The 19909-nt window shown below is 44.0% G+C and overlaps 1 protein-coding gene across 1 annotated transcript in view; it reads right to left on the reverse strand.

Moving 5' to 3' along the window:
* EDAR (ectodysplasin A receptor) overlaps positions 1-19909 on the reverse strand; it is an 82274-nt gene that overhangs the window by 18832 nt on the left and 43533 nt on the right. Inside the window, exons 2-5 of the mRNA XM_064144029.1 lie at positions 11448-11516; positions 10640-10762; positions 9372-9553; positions 2808-2893 (exon numbers count right to left, since the gene is read on the reverse strand). Coding sequence (XP_064000099.1) covers positions 2808-2893; positions 9372-9553; positions 10640-10762; positions 11448-11498 — 442 coding nt within the window. The 5' untranslated portion in view covers positions 11499-11516. The remainder of the gene's footprint in view (positions 1-2807; positions 2894-9371; positions 9554-10639; positions 10763-11447; positions 11517-19909) is intronic.

Raw genomic sequence — 19909 nt, forward strand, 5'->3', positions numbered from 1 at the left:
AAGGTTATTTTTCCACCTAAGGGGAGCAACACTGTTCTCCAACTCTGTTTCAGACCTACTAAAAGCCTGAAACAGGATTTATCTGCCTTCATTTTTCTGTCTAGAAAGTGCAGAGCCAGAGTTTACCATCCACAGTTTCCTGGTTTTAAGTAACTTGCCATTGTTCATTAGGTCACTTATCTCCAGGAGTGTGCTTTAGGCAGGAGTGTTTGAAGAAAAGGAGCTCTAGGGCAGAGGCACCACTTTAGTGAGAGACTGACTCCTGAACATTGTGCAGTGCTATTTTGAAGTCTTAAGGAAGAAACAAGAGATTCCACTCAGACCACTTGGAGTTACCATTCTGAGTTCTCCATCACAATAGCTGATGGGTAAGCAGAAGGATGCTCTGCATGGAAGAACCAGTCCTACCAAAGAGCTGCTGTTATCCTTCGTGTGACAGAAGCTGTGTGCTCTCATTAAGGTTATGTGCTCAAAGCACAGCACTTTGATGAGTTTTGACCTTACAGATCTCAAAAAATTATGTGGTTGTGCAACACTGACATTGTACATTTTCTTTACTCTGACTGGTATAATTTGATGACAGTGAAATGTGTGATAATTTGCTAATGTTATGCTTTCTGCCAGAACAACAGTGAGCTTTTCAAGAAATTCCTGCAGCAAGGCTGATTTTCCATCTGGAGTAGAAATGATTGCTTTTGAATTAGGGAACTGCCATTCCAAAGAGTCTAGAGGTTTAGACATAATAAACCAAATTGCCTGAGCTTAGTGATTTGAGGTATTTTGATTTTAAGAAGCTTTCCCAGTCTTTGAACACTTGTAATCAAATGGCTGATTTAATAGATTTGATTAAAATGGTAATTGTTACTCTTTCTAGGACTAATGTTTTCTCCTGTGTTAGTACCCAGTCAATTTGTTGGTATATGCACCCATCTAAATCCCTCTCAAACATCATGTACATTTATTCTTGTGTCTGCCAAGTAAAAAATGGAATGTGGTTAATCAGTTGTGGAATTCACACTTTCCTTACTTACAGAACTAAGCACATTATATTTTGTGTCTGGCAGATGCCCTATAAAAGACAATATGTGGTGTTTGAATTGAGTAATAGCTGTATGATCTTCTGGCATTTCCTTGTCAAATCAGTACGCTACAACGTGTCTAAGAATATTAAACCCCCATTTCAGCATGCTTTTGAGAAAGACCATCAGAGCTGAGGGAAGGATTAATTTCTGGCCATTGGCTAGTGGCAGGCATGGTTGGATTCCCACCAACCAGGCAGCAAGCCTGCACTCCTATGGAGGAGAAGGCATGTCGGCATCTTCCTTCCATGTATCCTCATCCCTCAGTGAGACTCCTACCCTCATGCTTTCATTCACCTCTCCACTTCTTCCTACACCTAACATTCACCTCACTTCCTAACACAGAACCATCTCACTGAAATCACACTCACAGCTGCCCTTGCCCACTCCTGCTTTCTCAGGAACAAGTGTGCATTGCAGGACCATATGGGTTTCAGCAGCTAAGTAGGGTGAGTGACTGTACAGCTGACCAGCTGCTTTGCATTCAGACAGTTCAAGAAGAAGCTTCCTCCAGGTTGTTATCCCTCACCAGGAACTCTGTGAGGTAATAATTATCCCCTGGCTCATCTATAACTTTAGGAAAGGTGATAGCTGTTCATGACATCCTCACAGAGCACAACTGATACAGATTTCAGCAGCATCTGAACTAATTGTTCTTTATGTACATAAATAAGCTCAGGGACTTTCATGACAACCTCTGCTTTCAAATCAAGCAGGCAAAGGATAGCAATTATTTACCAGGATAAAGACTTTTCAAAAGAATAGAACAGAAGCAGGTTTTCAGTTATGATGCATCAGGTTCATCTGTGGGACTGATTTTTGTTTGTTTGTTTGTTTTGTTTTGTTACTGTGATTGCTTCGTTTGTGTTTGCTTTTGTATTGGTTTTTGTTTGCTTGATTGTTTCTTTTTGTTTTGCTTTGGGTTCTTTAGAGATTTTTCTCCTGATGTGCTCCAGATTCTCTGAGAAGGTTGGTGAATTAATTTTATCATTCACAGGGAATCTTACTTTGCCTTTTGTTTTTTTTTTTCCCCACTTTCTTTATTTCCTCAAGGAGAAATATGTTTTCTAGGGTGTTGATTTTGCTTTATAGTGTCTGGCTGTCCTTTCTCTCCATGGCAGGAGGATGTACCCATCCATTGCACAGGGGTGGAATGCAAATAAACAGGTACTTCTAGAGTAAATTCACACACACACTTATCCCTTTTGTTTTCTTTTTCAGTCAGCAGCTCCTTTTGTCAATGCAATCTACAAAATTAGCCCTCTTATCAGCGTTGGCAACCACATGCAAACATCAGCCCTTGTATCAGTTTGAAACCAGAGGATGTGAAAAGCCGTCACACACTTTTACTAGCATTTACAAAGTGTCCCATGTTTCATAGCCAAACTGAAGACGAGTTATAAAATACAGATTTATGACTTCCTCTACCTACTGGTTAAGTAAGCACAATAAGCCCTATATGGGGTATCACAGAACCATAAAATAGTCTCCTAACAGTTGAAAACCGGAGCACACTTGAACAACAGCAGGTCCTAATTTCAATGACCCTTCCCCAGATGTTCAGCTTTTAGTCGTGTTGGCAAGGCTAGCTGGAAGCAGGAATTGCTTCACTGAAGATGGACTTACTGTTTGCATGGAATAATCAACACTGAAAGACTCCGTATTGAGCTTCCAGATGACTTGCAAGTCACAAGCAGATGAAAAGCAGAGGAGCTGCACAACACTTACATTCTTTGGTGTTAGGAGGCGCCAGCAAGCACGAGTAGCAAACCATCCCGTATATGTTGCGAGGTCTGTTTTCCAGCATGTAGTAACTGAAATGAAGGGCAAGATGAGGCAAAACAGTGTAAATTAATATGCTACGACTGAGCATGGTTCAGCAGCAACCAATTATACTGAGATAAAATCGTTTTAAAAAACCCTCTCTTATAGGCAATTTGATGCAAAGATTATTCCTTTTTTAACTGCGTGAATGGAGGCAGTGTTTCTCTTCTTCCTTTCCTCCTAAATGCAATTAATCAACCATCAAGCCTACATGACAAGCAGTAGTATCATTGCCTAAAACAACATTATTCTCCTTGCTGTGCTCAGGCTGCAGTCTACAGCACGCCCTGAAATAAGCTTTTGCTCAGAACAAGTGAACGCTGTTTTCTGAAGGAGTAATCTTTCAAGCAAGACTACCAGTTGGATACGGTTGGCTAATTTTCTTCACGAACACCACGAGAACAATCTCCTCAATGTTAAAAACAAACCTAAGCCAAAACAGAATCTGAAAGCACCACCCTTACAGGGAAAGCCAGATTAGGTTTTACAGGTTTTCTTCTTTCATTATTTCCTTGCTGTATGGTTAGTCCCTGATAATGGAATTACATCACAAAGGAAAGTTTTTCCTAATTGGAACTTCTGAGCTGATAGTAAAGTTAGTGTTGACATGAGGTAGTTGGTTATGCAAGAACTGGATCCACGAGCAACCTATTGAATAAACTGCACCAAAATCATACACAGTCAACGTTATGGATATGCTGCTACAAACCACTTGTAAATCACTACAAATTTCAAGAAAGAAATTACTAAATACATAACCTGTATTTAACATAATAAACACTTCACACGATGGGAGATCTATGCTCTGCTCTCAGGTGCCTGCCTATGCATGCACAGTACTGCTTTTTTTCTGGAAAATGCATGCACTCTTAGAAATTACTGACCAAAACTGTCCATGATCCACCAATTGCCTACAAAGAATAGATAGAGGTCCAGGAAATGAGTATGCAGAAGTGAAAGGTGGAAACAGGAGCTGGTGGTACCTCAGAGAGCAGGTAAATTGAACATAGTTCCTCCTCTCTTGCTTATTCACTTTATAAGAATCGTTAGCACCCTTCCCTTCAAGTGTCTCTTGTGACCAGTCTGCCACTCTACCCTTCTGTGCTAATTTGAAGCAGGCTACAATGTTTTGGTGAGAAGGATTAGATCATAGGCTGTGAAATGGAAACGATGGTGATGTCTACTTCCCTCATAGGCTTGCTGAGATGTATAAAAACATAAAGCAAAATACAAGACACTCTGCACCACTCTCACTGGGGCTGCTGGCTGAGCTGCAGCTCTCTAACCTCACCTTCCATTTTGGGCTCATCCACTTTGCTTCCTAACCCCCTGGCCAAACCTCCATTCTTCCTTGGGACTAGGGTAAGGTTGAGAGGGGTAGGGGGAAGGTGCAGGGGTGGTTGGGAGCCCCTCCTGGGGACTCAGGTTTCTGGGAGGGGAGTTGTGTTTCTGTATTACCTTTTACCTTGTATATTTCTGTCTATAACTGTATATACTGTAAATATCTGCTTGTATATTGTGCCAGCTGTAAATATAAGCTTCATTCATATTTCCAGAGCTGGCTGAGTCTAGTCTGGGTGATTTCTAAAGTGTGTGTGGGGGGGGGGGACAGGGAACACGCAAACCATCACACCTTCTCTTGGGCAAAACTTCCTCTTTCCTCTCTTAGAGGTGTTATATTCACATTAGATGGTGAAGCAGTTAATACATCAACAAGAAATAACTGCCACAAAAAAAGAGTGGTAGGCCAAAGATTCATATAAAAAAATCTATGCAGAAAACACAGGACAGTTAAGATCCACAGTCCAATAGTTGCAGTGGTTTTGGGAAGACAAACAACTCTTCTGACAGTTAATTAAATCAAGCTGGTGAAATATTTCTTGTGTTTTGCCACAATGCAGAGTGGTGGAGGACATGTAGAAGAAGAGAACTAAAGAGGATGATGAACATCCATGGCAGGCAGATTTCATCCACTTGAGGTGGAAGCTCTGCATCTGAAAACATGAATGATTTACTTGTATGAAGTATGATCTGGATTTATGGCTACTTTGCAATGCAGCAAATATTAAAGGCAATGCTGGAAATACCAGATGCCTATATGCCACTGACTGAAGAAAAGAAGTGACCCAGTAATGAAATAATGAATTTTCAGTGTTGGTTTTTCACTATGAGACTCAGCCTTTATCCTTCCTTAGCACCTGCAACCTCAGATTTTGAACCATTACAAGCCAAGTCCAAGAGTAAAGGCTAGACTGAAAAACAGTCAAAATGACAATCCTTCCTTAAAACACCTCAGAGAGGAGCACTGAATCTGGATTTGCTCTAACCATGAACAAACACATGAAAAGGAGAAGGGTCCTCCGTGGGGGCATCTCTGTCTACATTGAAAAACAAAATTATTTCTTTGCAGTTCCATCCTTCTTAACCTGCCCTCGTTACCATGACAGAAGATCTTCTGGACAGGAGCAGTAGACGAAGCCTGCAGTGTCAAGGAGGTTAGTTCTAAGTACCTCCTGAGTTTGCTGGCAGCTGAACTTTGGTTTTGAGGATCACAACCTCTGAGCTAAGCTTTTAGCTTGTTCCCTACTCATGGTCTTGAGTCCTTCTTGTAAGTGTGGCAAATAGTGTTATTCCTATTTGACATGTGTGCTAGTTTGAAGCAGGCCAGAATGTTTTGGTGAGAAGGACTAGATTACAGGCTGTGAAAGGAAAACGACGGTGATGTCTACTTCCCTCATAGGCTTACTGAGATGTATAAAAACATAAGTCAAAACACAGATAACACTCTTGGCACCACTCTCACTGGGGCTGCTGGCTGAGCTGCATCTCTCTAACCTCACCCTCCATTTTGGGCTCATCTACTTTGCTCCCTAACCCCCTGGCTGAACCTCTACTCTTCCTTGGGACTGGGGTAAGGTTGAGAGAGGGGTAGGGGGAAGGTGCAGGGGTGGTTGGGAGCCCCTCCTGGGGACTCAGGTTTCTGGGAGGGGAGTTGTGTTTCTGCATTACCTTTTACCTTGTACATTTCTGTCTATAACTGTATATACTGTAAACATCTGCTCACATATTGTGCCAGCTGTAAATAAATAGCTTCATTCATATTTCCAGAGCTGGCTGAGTCTAGTCCGGGTGATTTCTAAAGTGGGGGGGGGGGGGGGGGCAGGTAACACCCAAACCATCACAGCATGGAAGGGAATCTGAACACAGAGAAGCAGTTGATAACCTAAGCTCTTATACCAAAGTTTTCCTCTGTTCCTAAAATTGATTATCAGTAACAGTGAAAAAAAATTAAGTATGGAAAATATGTAATTATCTAGCACCAGTGCCAGAACGAGAGGACACAGCCTCAGGCTGCGCCAGGGGAGATTTAGGCTGGAGGTGAGGAGAAAGTTCTTCACTGAGAGAGTCATTGGACACTGGAATGAGCTGCCCGGGGAGGTGGTGGAGTCGCCGTCCCTGGAGCTGTTCAAGGCAGGACTGGACGTGGCACTTGGTGCCATGGTCTAGCCTTGAGCTCTGTGGTAAAGGGTTGGACTTGATGATCTGTGAGGTCTCTTCCAACCTTGGTGATACTGTGATACTGTGAAGAAGGCACTTGTAGCCATCGGGACAATGCTGCCAGCTCAGTGGTGTTTTGTCTAAACACCTTTGGTCAGAATGTGTCAGGTGTTCACCTTTTCCTCAGGCTGCATTAACGAGCTGGTGAAAAATAGCCCAGGGATAAGATGCCCCTAAATACAGATTGCAGCATGTGGTCTGTTACCCTGTGAAGGTTTGCATGACACTGTGGAGGCATATTTCTGAAAGTGGAAATATTCATTTTCTCCTCTCATTGACTCGGGGGCTCTTTGGAGTTGACCGCCAGGCAGGGGAGCACTCAGCCAGCTGCCACTCACCTGGGTGCCTGGCGGTCCCTCTGGCACTGGGTACAATGAGGAAGGTGGCTGCTCAGTTGCTGCTGCTCACCAGCTCTCTGCTCTGCTGCATTTTCCCCACCGACACACAAGAGCAACCTCTGGGGTCTCTTCACAGGGAGCGAAGGCAGCTTTGCAGCTTGTTTTAGCACATATTTAATTTACCTTGAGAATTTCACCTCTTCAAGTTCAGAATGAGAGGGTGTTTCTCCTTAACCGTTGGCTTTGTCAAACTATCCCAGGACCTGAGAGTCCCACAGAGTGGCACCCTGCCAGACTCCAGCAGGCCAGCTTCTGCTCCAGGTTACACCTGTGCAAACACGATGTTTTGAGATTGCTCCCCAAGCACCAGCTGTGCAAGCTGATTATTTTCAGCCAGCATTCTGCACCCACCTGGGTGACCTCATTAGTCCTGACAAGAATTGCAAAAGAGCAACTGTGACCACTATTTAACTTTCTTGCTCTTTATGGTATATGACTGGAAGTCAAGAGGGAACTCGGTTCAAATCACATCATCAGTCTGTTCGGCTGGCAGCTAGACAAGTCCTTCTTTTTGTTTGTAAACTGTGAACATTTCACACAGACTTACTGGTATAATAAGCCTGGAAGCTTGCAGGGCCTCTTTAGCAGGGCCTCTTTTGTAGTGTAGGTTGTACAGTGTCTGCAAACCACAGAAAAGCCAAATGTCAGTAGGAATTACTCTCTAAACCAAAGAGGCATACTGGCTGAAACTGAAAAGGTATGGAAGGTGAGGTTGTGTTTCAGAGCATTTACTCACCTTACTCCCCTGCCCTCCCCCCCCCCAAAAAAAAAGGTTAAGAAAGCAAATATGTGCTTGGGTTTGCAGACTTTCAAAGGTAAAGCAGTCAAGAAGATACTGCTAACATATTCCATGTAGACTGCTTTGCCATCCTTACTACTCCAATTACACTGAGTGTAAGACACCATTAAAAAGATAGATTTAATAAGTGGCATTCATTTTAAGCCACTTCAGCCAGCCTTAGAACTTGTTTTAAGTCTGAACACATGCACCACATTAGCAGATATTAGCTGCCTTTCTGTTGGCTAGAAAGGAGCCTGAGAGATCAAAATGCCATGGTAAATCTCACCTAATAGCTGTGTTAGCTGATGACCTCAACTACTGACAAATCAGCCAGTTCCTAAACACCCTATAGTGCCAACATGCACTCTACAGGGTATCCATCACATCTTCATGGACCCTGTAAATACCCTGCAGGACTCCAATGACAGCTCTCTGAAGCTGCAGCTGAAGGCCAAGTTGAACTTCTGAGACCATGTAAAATGACACTGCACACCTGTGCTTGGGTACATGATCTGCTCCCTTTCCACTTTCAGTAAGAGAAGTTTCAGTTTTTCTAGTTCCAAACAGTTGTTTCTCCAATGTAGTATCAGTAAGATTAATGACATGATCTGATTTACTAAATTCAGTGGTGCTTTTGAAACACTTAAATGTATTCTCTTAGCAGAGATTAAAAAAATATAAGTCAGCAGCAGTATTGTACCTACAGTCAGCTAGAACATAGAATCATAGAATCAACCAGGTTGGAAGAGACCTCCAAGCTCAGCCAGTCCAACCTAGCACCCAGCCCTATCCAGCCAACCAGACCATGGCACTAAGTGCCTCAGCCAGGCTTTTCTTGAAGATCTACAGTGACAGTGACTCCACCACCTCCCTGGGCAGCCCATTCCAATGCCAATCACTCTCTCTGGCAAGAACTTCCTCCTAACTTCCAGCCTGTACTTCCCCTGGCACAACTTGAGACTGTGTCCCCTTGTTCTGTTGCTGGTTGCCTGGGAGAAGAGGCCACCCCCCACCTGGCTACAGCCTCCCTTCAGGTAGTTGCAGACAGCAATGAGGTCCCCCCTGAGCATCCTCTTCTCCAGGCTAAACACTCCCAGCTCCCTCAGCCTCTCCTCAGAGGGTTTGTGCTCCAGGCCCCTCACCAGCTTTGTTGCCCTTCTCTGGACACGTTCCAGCACCTCAACATCTCTCTTGAATTGAGGGGCCCAGAACTGGACACAGTACTCAAGGTGTGGCCTGACCAGTGCTGAGTACAGGGGAAGAATAACCTCCCTTGTCCTACTGGCCACACTGCTCCTGATGCAGGCCAGGATGCCATTGGCTCTCTTGGCCACCTGGGCACACTGCTGCCTCATCTTCAGCTACTATCTATCAGCACCCCCACGTCCCTTTCCTCCTGGCTGCTCTCCAGCCACTCAGTCCCCAGCCTGTAGTGCTGCTTGGGGTTGTTGTGGCCAAAGTGCAGAATCCTGCACGTGGCCTTGTTAAATCTCATCCCATTGGCCTCTGCCCACCCATCCAGGCTGTCTAGGTCCCTCTGCAGGGCTCTCCTATCTTCCAACAGCTCCACAGCTGCTCCTAGCTTGGTGTAATCTGCAATCTTACTGATGCTGGACTCAATCCCCTCGTCCAGATCATCAATAAAGATGTTGAACATGAAGAGAGGCACGACATAAAAGAAGTATTTTGCAGTGTCTTGGGTAGAGCAAAGTTCTGTGGTTAATTCCTTACCCTGGGAGACAAGGGCCACACTCTGCATCATTCTCCTGATCTCCAGGTGTCATGACTGTGGCTCGAAAAAAACCCTCACAGTCTTTGTGCCGCCTGCATATCTGGTAACCTCCTCTGGAAAACTTCTCTGAAGGGCAAGGAACGCAGCCATAGTCCTCATCTTTGGTGCCATATCCACATGTCTGCAACAACACAAAGTCAGGGAAAAAGAAGGCTTGTGCTGCACACTGGCTTCTAGCAAAAGGGAATGTTCATATCTTGGCCTGTTGTCTGTGTGGTGTAACATCATACCAAGGGAAAGAAGCCTGATGTTTGGCCCCTCGAGAAAGGACCATCTAAAAAGGCTATAGAGGGATATAAGGATGTAGCATGCTGTGTCTTGGGGAGCACCATACTCCTTGAAAGTGTCCTCTCTCTAGCTATTTATACCATAGTCCAGAAAACATGGAAGTGAATTTCAGCTACTGCTCAGACAGAAAGCCATCAGAAAACTGAAGAGTAGAGAAGATTACAGGGGAAACATAGCTGTAGCAGGGATATCAGTGATCTGGCTTTCATGCTTAGAGAGGCCAGAGGGAACATTACACAGGCAGTGTTTGGATGAGATTTTGTAACCTCTGAACTCACACATCCCAGCTGAACATTACGTTTAGATTAAATACAACTAAACCAAAGCGGTTATTATTCAAACATACTGGTTCAGGACTACCAACTGTGTGAAACTCTTGCAATAGGATGTTTATCCCATTAAAACCAAACAGGATTTCAGTCATTTTTTTTTTTTAATAAGCAACACTTATCCGTTGTAAATCAAATAGTTACTTAGGAATCCCAATTTGAAATGCTTCTGCAGAAGCATCCAAGTATCTCTGGTGCCAAAATATCTTAGTGGGAGAGCAAAATTAAACCCTCAGTACAGGGGGCCAGCGGACATGCCAGACTAACCAATTTATGCTAACCAATTTATCACACCATGCTGGAATGGTAGCATCAGATTTTAAATAACTGTTGAGATGAGAATGCACTCAAAAGTGAAACTTCTACCTTGCAACTTTTACACCACCATTTTCAACAGGGTGCTCCTGGGATATGTTGTACCAGCACGCACATGCAGACTGCCTTGCTCCCATGACAAACCTGCAGGTGTGAGCACTCCTGCTTAAGCACTCTTGTGTCCTTCCCTGTTTTCTCTGCAACCCGTACACTACAGTCATGTAAACATTTGAGTTTTGCATTTGGTGCTTGATGTGTGTCCCTGCTGAAATTACCATGTAAGGCTCTTCGCCTGGCTCGCACTTGGGGCAGTCATGGCACATGCCTGTGGTCTGGTTGTAGTATTCATTCTCGCCGCAGTTGGAGTATTCAGCACTGACAGAGTACACCAGGGAGACCTGTCACCAGAAAGCAACCCAGAATCACTTCCATTGCCCTCGTCCACCATGCCTCACTCCCTCCCTTCGCCCAGATGCTGTGACTCAGAAGGCAGTGGGGTAAACATTGCAAAACATTGTAAACACTCCTAAAGCTCAGAAACAGCAGTGGTGCCACTATGCAGGCGACCTGGTTCTTGTAAGACTTTTTCAGAGCACTGATGTTTGTGCTTGTTGGCACAGCTACTCTTCAAAATACTGAAGGCTGTGATTCCTGACCTATTAATTCTTGTTTCTTCCTGAACAGCAAATGCCTGAGTTTGCACCTTCACTCCTCCCAGCTCTAATAAATCCTCACAAAAGTGACTGCGAGGGACAATTATAACAACCCAAGATAATGTGCTGCCTCAGGCCTCAACGATGATCAGATCGTGCTTCATGTGACATCCAGGCTAATTGGCTTTTCCAGCACCTTCTGCCTCTGCTCCATCCTGGGTCATTCTCCTTTCTCCTCCTGCCTAGCAAGCTCAGCTTCAGCAGCATGAGCCTAGGTGCTCTACTGATTAGAAATCGATCACTTCATCAGTGTTCAGTTCCTAAGTCATCTGTAGCTATGTCCTGACAAATCACAGCTGTTTGCAAGGATCCAAGCAGAATGCAGTTATCTCTGCAGGCTGGAGAGACTTGTAGGCACATAAATACCTACCACCAGAAAAGGGAACATGTGAGTCCATTTACATTCACCCAGGTGAGCCATGCTTTCTTGATATTTTGCCTGAAAAGACAGAATATGAATATGAGTGAATATTTGTGTGTGTTGACAAAACAAGAATGGAGGGGTGCAGAAGCAGGACAAAGTTACATGGGAACGATGCCCAGAGGTCTAAGCAAAGAGATGGTGAGATGTGCACGTGCCCCAGCGCACGCACACACTGAGCATCCTTCACTGCACACCTCTTTCCTTTAAGAAGACTGATGGCATGAGTAACCCAGCCTGGCAACATCTTAAAAAATCTGAGGAACCAGGTCTAAGCCCCACCACTTCTTGGCTTGCTGGGAAATCCTCCCACAGCAGAATCAAGGCCTATGCTTCAACTGCTAAATGGAAGAGGGCTGGGGATCCATAGCCCGGCTTGTGTCCACATCACTTAGTGCTTCACCCTGCTAGATTAGGTGTGTCTAGGAGCAGCCTAGATGGAGCAGGTAAAAGCAGATAGCAAACCACTGGCAAACGCCGTGAGCAGCTGGCTTGCCAGGGCTGTACCTTCCTCGCTGGCTCCTGCAGATCCATCAAGAAAACCCAGAGCTGCCTTCTGTAGGAACCATTGGCTGTTCTTGATAAGCAAAGTGCAGATTTAAGAAGTTAAACTCAAGGAAGAAGTCAACCATTATATACACTGATAGGGAGAAAGAAAAGCTGTAACCTCTGCTGTAAACATGTGCTACTTTATTTCATTCAAAGGAATAATTTTGAATAAGAGCTAATGTTACATATTCCTATGCTGAATTTCTTTCTAAAAGGAAAAAAGAAACACGAAAAAGAGGCATGAATTGTTTTGTTAGCATGATACAGTGTATTTAATGGTACTGTTACAGCACATAATACACCCTAGGGAATTCACAGCTTCAAATTGCAAATATTTAAGACAATTGCAACACTTTGGTTTTAGCAGATGTAACCTACTCTTCAAATTTTCCAAGTCTCAGACACTGCAAGGCTTTTAGTCTCCCAGAAGAGTACAATTAATGCTTTGTGCCACATTCAAGCATACAACCTACATGAGAGCAATGCTCTAGTATTTGAGATAGCTGCTAGCATTTACATTTTTAAACTCTAAGTAGATTAAGCAAAGATTATATCACTGCAGCATCAAGCTGTGAACTTGCTTTATACGTTCCTTCCAGCAACAGGGCTAGCTGAGACAGGTAACTGGGTGGGTGGACAGCCTGAATTATGAATGTATTCATTTCTGCAGGAAATTGCACTTTGAAACCTAGAAACATGAGAATCAGAGAGAAACTGTCCTAAGTCTGGAGGTAAGAGCTGGAAAACAGTCATGCAATTGTATAAACTGTAAGACCTGTCAGCTGGACAAAGGCTTTGGCTGTGATGGTGCAGTTGCTTGGAAAAGTTCCAAGGATATAATCTTAATACATATGCCTGTTAAGCTGAACCTTAATTATTAAAAAACAAACAAACAAACAAACAAACAAAACCCCACCACAAACTTGTTCAGCTTTAAATATGAACATTATTTAAAGACTGCAATCCCACTGATGCAGCAAAACCATCGTGTTTATTACCAGATCTGAGGCTGCTCAGGGCCAAAATTTCACTAGTGTAACTTTACAGTAAGAATATGTTGCTTTCAAATCACCCAGGTGCTTGCTGTTTGAGGTCTTTGCATGCAACCCTAGCCAGAGTTGAAAAATGGAAATGAAGAAGTGGAGCCCAACAATGTATAAAACAATCCTCTCCCTCCATTTGGCATTTAGTTACAGAAAATGTTGAATGTGTCAAGTTATACATGTATACAGAAAATAGTTTTCTATCTCAATATAAATATGCACGTGGGGGAATGGTTTGTATGTAAACATAATTCCCCCCCCTCCACTCCATCACTATATGCAGCAATATGTCAAGCGTATGGGAAATGCTCTTTTTTACTGAAAAATGCCAGTCCAGAGTGCTGAATATGACCAGAGCAGAACTTCAGGGGATATTTTCCCCCCAAACTTGAATACCAAAATGTTGAACTTAATTACCCATCCCCTTGTCCAAGTATAATGTCATATATTGCCATAAACTTGTAGTGTTATTTTGGTATTACTTTTGTTTTGTTTTGGTTCTCTCCTTTGGAGTTAAACCCAAAAACCCTCATTTGAATTTTATCACACAGGAGCAGGGAAGGCAGATTTAGCAGATGCAAGAGGTTTCTGGCAGTGGGGCTGTAGGTAGCTCCTTGGCTGAAGTGATACCTGGAGGTATCTACCAAGGTATGCCAGGCTGCTCTTGAACTTTCTGCCAGTTTTCAGGCATGTTGATTTACAACTGCATCATATTTATCTGCCACACATTAATCCCATCCACATCACAACAGATCTTCTAGTGCTAAGATACATTTCCTCTCCAGCTGACAGCTGTGAAGACATGTAAAGCTTGGACAATTAGCCAGCTTCTGTCATGGAGCAGGAAAACGAGTGACAAGTCATTATGGTTCCAATCATTTAAAGCAATTAATTCCTAATGAATTAACAGATGCTGCACCTTTTCTTCATATTTTGCTGTGCTTTGACTAAAGGAAAGGACTCTTTCCTGTGGGATGGCATGCAACAGTGAGCAGGAGGGAGCTGGAAATGCATTTTTTCCTGGGACCACTTCGAAGTAGTTTGGGATCTCTGGCAGCTCACCTGCTGAGTCCCCTGCAGGTCCCAATTGGTGTTTTTGTTTAGGCCACGTGGGTGTCTCTGGAGAGAAGGTGTAAAACACAGACCTGTGTCTTTGTGAGTCAGGTGTGCAAGATGCAGCAAGCCTCGTCATGACTAGAGGGGGTTGCTAATTACAGCCATATTTGCCTTTTGGGGCGTATTCCTTAGTAACAGTTAAGAATATACAGGTAAGACAACAGGAAAAGCAAGACTATCATCCCAGAGGCAAACTCAGCAAGAAATGATAGCGACTCCATGGCTCATCTTCTCTCCTGCAGGCTGTGAGGCACAAATCTGGCCTGAGGGAATAGGAAAAGAGATGCCTGGGATACTAATACTCAAATACTTCTCCTCCCAGATGAAGGTCTTTCTATACAGTCTTAGTGCTTTCTTACCAAGAACAGGCAGAAACAAGTAAGTGAATAAACAAACAAATAATCCCCAGGCAGAAAATGCTTAGTTCATGCTGTCCAAGGAGAAAAAGCATCCATTACAGTAGTCAGCCTTCGGATTCCACAACTTACTCAGACGATGGGGAAGCACCGTCATGATATTTACAGTACCCATGAGTAAATGGAGTCAATGTAGCAAATGTACAAACAAGGTTACCACAGCTGGTGGTCTAAGCTAAAGGTCACAGCTTTCGATGGATGACCTTAGTTGTTATTTTAATCCTGTAGCTTCAGTAACTAACACAGAGCAAAAGAGAATTTCCTATCATAGACATTCTGATTTTCAAATTTAATGTTGAAAAACTAAGGAAAACTAGGCCATGGACTGGAGTACAGAAATAGGTTTCCTTATGTTATAGAGAGGTGGAGCTTTCGGTGTCTTTGCACTTCTTTGGTTTCATAACCGCTGTAGATGCACTCCAAGGGCACAAACCTTTATTTTGCAAGAGGGAAAGGCACAACCACTGTCTCAGACAACTTCATTGATGTGATGTTTCTATGTGCATTTGCCTCCTGGGTTTTTTGGGCTTCTTTGGTTTTGGTTTTTCTTTTTAAGAAGCAGTTTGGTTAAGCAGGTCTACGTTTATGAATGAATTTTCCAAGTAGCTGGCAAGTTGGCATTGATTATGAATCTACATCTAAGATCTCAACAACTAACAGCAGCAGTAGAATGTAAGACAAATGCTTTCACATTTGATAAAAGTGAGCAGGTTGCATGTACTTCACAAGTGCCTCAAGCTTAGAATAGAATAGAATCATAGAATCAACCAGGTTGGAAGAGACCTCCAAGATCATCCCGGCCAACCTAGCACCCAGCCCTAGCCAGTCAACTAGACCATGGCACTAAGTGCCTCATCCAGGCTTCTCGTGAACACCTCCAGGGACAGTGACTCCACCACCTCCCTGGGCAGCCCATTCCAATGCCAATCACTCTCTCTGGAAAGAACTTCCTTCTAACATCCAGCCTATACTTCCCCCTGCACAACTTGAGACTGTGTCCCCTTGTTCTGTTGCTGGTTGCCTGGGAGAAGAGACCAACCCCAACCTGGCTACAGGTAGTTGTAGACAGCAATGAAGTCCCCCCCTGAGCCTCCTCTTCTCCAGGCTAAACAACCCCAGCTCCCTCAGCCTCTCCTCATAGGGTTTGTGTTCCAGGCCCCTCACCAGCTTTGTTGCCCTTCTCTGGACACGTTCCAGCACCTCAACATCTCTCTTGAATTGAGGAGCCCAGAACTGGACACAGTACTCAAGGTGTGGCCTGACCAGTGCTGAGTACAGGGGAAGAATAACCTCCCTTGTCCTACTGGCCACACTGCTCCTGATGCAGGCCAGGATGCCATTGGCTCTCTTGGCCACCTGGGCACACTGCTGGCTCATCTCCAGCTTACTATCTATCAGTACCCCCAGGTCCCTTTCTTCCTGGCTGCTCTCCAGCCACTCAGTCCCCAGCCTATAGTGCTGCTTGGGGTTGTTGTGGCCAAAGTGCAGAACCCTGCACTTGGCCTTCTTAAATCTCATCCCATTGGCCTCTGCCCACCCACCCATCCCATCTCAGCACTTGCCCCAGGTCCCCAGGACTTATAAAAGGAACTTTGTGAACTTCCTTTTCCACAGATTATGAGTTCCTTTTTTTTTTTCCCCTCCTTGGCTCAGCAGGTAATCTCTGTATGCTCCCAATGCTTCCAGCAAATCCTTCTTAACAGAGATAAACATAAAACGCTCACTGCAGGGTCTCACAGATTTCTGAGTTCAGCAACGAAAGTTCAGTCTGACTCCAGTCTTGTGGAAAAAAAGATGCAGCCTGAGTTTTTGTTTCAGAAGAAAAGAGGATTCCATGAATCCATTGTAGAATGAGAATGATAGCATCACAAGCTTGGGGAGAGAATAAACTTACGAGAACCATAAACAAATGGAAATACAGAGATGATGAAGAAAACTGTTTTGTAGCCTTGGTTACAGTTTGTATTGTTCAGAAAATCTATTGCACAGAACAATATTACATTTGTAGGACAACATGAATTGCAGATTCCCATATCTGGTTTTTATTGTTTTGACCTTGCAAATACACCTTTAAAATTACCTCAGAGAGAGATGTAAAAAGTGTTAAAATGATACAACTCTCTCCTTCCTTTTACCTGAAACATCAAAAGGAAGAGAGAGCAGCTCAAGCTACACATAAAACTTTTATTTCCTCTGTGATCTGGCAACCCTGTCAGAAAAATAATTCATTGCTCAGGCAGAGAAACAAGACTTGTTTCTAGAGGGACCTGCATTGATAAGAGGGGACACAGCAAATTCTTTAATTTGTTAATGGGAACACCACACACTGAGGATCTGGGAGCAGTCAAGCCTAGTGAAGAGCTATCTGTCTGTTACAAACTCACTTATTTGGAAACCACATCTGGAAGTCTGTACTGGAACCTGCTTTCTCACCTTGCATAAAGAGATGTGTTGGCTCTCGTGTAGGCAGGCTATCATCTTTCTGGAAAGGTTTTCAAGAGGAAAAAAAAAAGAAGAGCCTCCAATGCAGGAACAAAGCAAGAGAAAGAAAGAAGGAAAGGCTCTTTTCAACACACTTTGCATGTCTGGCATACATTTCTGCAGAAATGGGGGCACTAGCAAGATGTAGGTATCAAAGGGGTCCTGGAGTCACCTTGTCTGGCCTCGGGGCACCCACAGCCAGATGATGCTAAGCCAGCTACCCCTCTGGCTTCCTTGCTGCTGGCATGGCTCAAATAGGGGCTCCCTCCAGGTTGATGTTGATTTTATCTGCCATCAGCATCCCGCCAAAACCCAGCTTTGCTAGGCCAGATCTGTCAGAGGATCACAGAGGTCTCCATCTCCACCCCAAAGTTCTCCAAGGGCACATGGCTGGCAGGCAGACCTCCGTCCTTGCTATCCCAGTTGGGAAGGTGACAGGGGAATGAATGAGAGGCAGCTTTTTGGGCAGAGGAATGGTCATTTGTTGATTCTGCAACCAGCTCTTGCAAGACATCCACTTCAGTGATGTTCCTGTATTTTGGTAGTGAGGTGATGCTGTGGGGAAAAGACACTCACGGCCTCTTGCCATGGAGGCCACTGTGTTTGCTGCTGCTTTATACAAACAAGAAAATACCCATTAAAGCAAAAAATGTAAGCAGGGACTTGTATCTCCCCAGTCAAAAGCCTACCCTGACCCTTAGGCTAAGTCACATGCTCTCTTTTATGTTCTATAATTTAAATAGATAAATAAATACACATCCAGGATTTTTTCTGCCACACAATTAAAAAGAAATAATTAAAAAGCATTAGGAACCTCCTATCTGTAATGGGGGAAAACACCTTGACTTCTTTTTTTGCCAATCCCCATGAGGATTTTCCTTGGTGGGAAAGGCTTGCTATCCATCTCTCCAAGCTCAACATTTTTCTGAGGTGATTTACAGGAGGACTTCCCTGTTATTTTTAGCCCCTCTCGACGTCTGCTGGGGAGTGCTACATGTGTCCTGCTACTTATTCTGGTTTGCTAGCTTATTTGCTTGTTTCAGGAAGGCTTGAGCTTTTTGTTTTTTTCAAGGAGCACTGGTAAAGGAGGTGGTAGGAGAAGCATGCTGGAGGCACATCAGGGCTGCATCCCATTTCTACCTGGAGAGCTGCTCCCCTGCCTAGTTGAGCTTGCTAAACTGCCAGCCTGCAATTGCTGGCGGGCAGTCGCATTTTCCATGGAAACAGTTGGAAGATGAATGTTACCTCACCACAAAAACCTCCAAATGACCACATTAGAGCTTAATAATTCTAAGGCAAGAACTAATGACCTACAGTACAGTTGTTCGCTGTCTACCAGTTTGTCCCAGTATTGTACCAGCTTGGTGCTTTCTCCATCACAGCTACTGAGGAAGTTTCCTCATCTGCCCCTACCTGAGGGAGAGGATAATTTATTTTGGACATTTTGCTTCCAGGAGTGAGGTAAAATTGCTGGCATGAAAACAACTCATTTTAGATTCAGGAGCCCTCCTTAGTTCCTAAGACAAGTATGACTTCTCATTTGGAGCAGAAAATTAAAAGCTCATTAGGAAAACAAGCCACTGAAGCAAAGATGATGTTTTCTCTAACATCTTTTCCTCTGTACCAGGCTTTATGCTCTCTAGATGACAGATGATCTAATAACAGTTTGAGATCGATAAGTATTCAAGTGCACATTTTGCTTCTGTTTCTTGGGGTCTGACCCTGTGAGTTGCCAAATACCTTCAAACCTCAGAATATTTGAGAGGCAGGGAATTTTTTAGCGCTGTGCAGAGACTACCATCTTTTTCATACAATGATGGTTCATGGACAGGAGAGAGGTGGAGAAATGTAGAAATACTTTACAGGAAGAAATTGAGGTGAAATCCTACAGTGACCATCAAGAGAATTCACTGAAATTGCAAATGGAATAGAAACTCCACGGTGACCATCAATAAATAATGTCTGCTCTTAGCTCTGCAGCACATTTGCATTTCTCAGCTAAAAGCCAGAAAATTGTTGGAGAGGTCAACACACAGTTCTGGTTCTTCCATGGTTTACACAAAAAAACATCTGAATCACCTCATCTTAAGGCACAGTGAGTAAGCAGCTGGGGTGCTGCGCAAGGGGCTGCGGCACAGCACAGCGGTGCCTTCGGAGGGTGGACCTCCCCTGTGCAGGTCAAGGCAGGGAAGAAGATGTCATCAAGAGGGTCCTGGCCATGCATTTTCTTTCCTTTTACATTATGTGCATTAAGCAACAGTGCAGCAGTTTCACTGTGTTTAACAAATACAAGGTGATCTTTGAGATCCCTTCCAATCTAAACCACGCTATGATTCTATTCTATTATGCTATGATAATGAAGTCAGTATTAGGTGGTGGCCATTTATACATTGGTAATCTGTTTTGGAGTTCCAGAAAAGCCTCTTGTTTGTCAACAGGCCTCTTGTCTTGCAGACAAAGGGATACAGATGCTGCCAACAAACGCTAGGGGGTTTTACTCTTCTACTTTTTACAATACTCTGCTGGAAAGGAATTTATTATTTTTGTAAACTAAGGGCTGGCCACATTTAAATTCTAAAGTTCATCCCAAGCTGCCTGGGCCACCATTGTTGGGGAGAGCAAAAAGAGGAAGCGTGGGGAGGGGAAGCTCTCCATTAGCAACAAAGCCCACACAGCAAGTGGGCATCATGCTGGGGGGTGATTGAGGAGAGAGGCAGCTGATGGGCATGGCACAGGGCATCTGCAGCAGCAGCTGCCAGAGCTCGTGGGCCCATGCCCCAAACAGAGAGGATGCAGGGTGGTATGT

Source organism: Pogoniulus pusillus, chromosome 5, assembly GCF_015220805.1.
Source record: "Pogoniulus pusillus isolate bPogPus1 chromosome 5, bPogPus1.pri, whole genome shotgun sequence".
In the NCBI taxonomy this organism is placed as follows: domain Eukaryota; kingdom Metazoa; phylum Chordata; class Aves; order Piciformes; family Lybiidae; genus Pogoniulus; species Pogoniulus pusillus.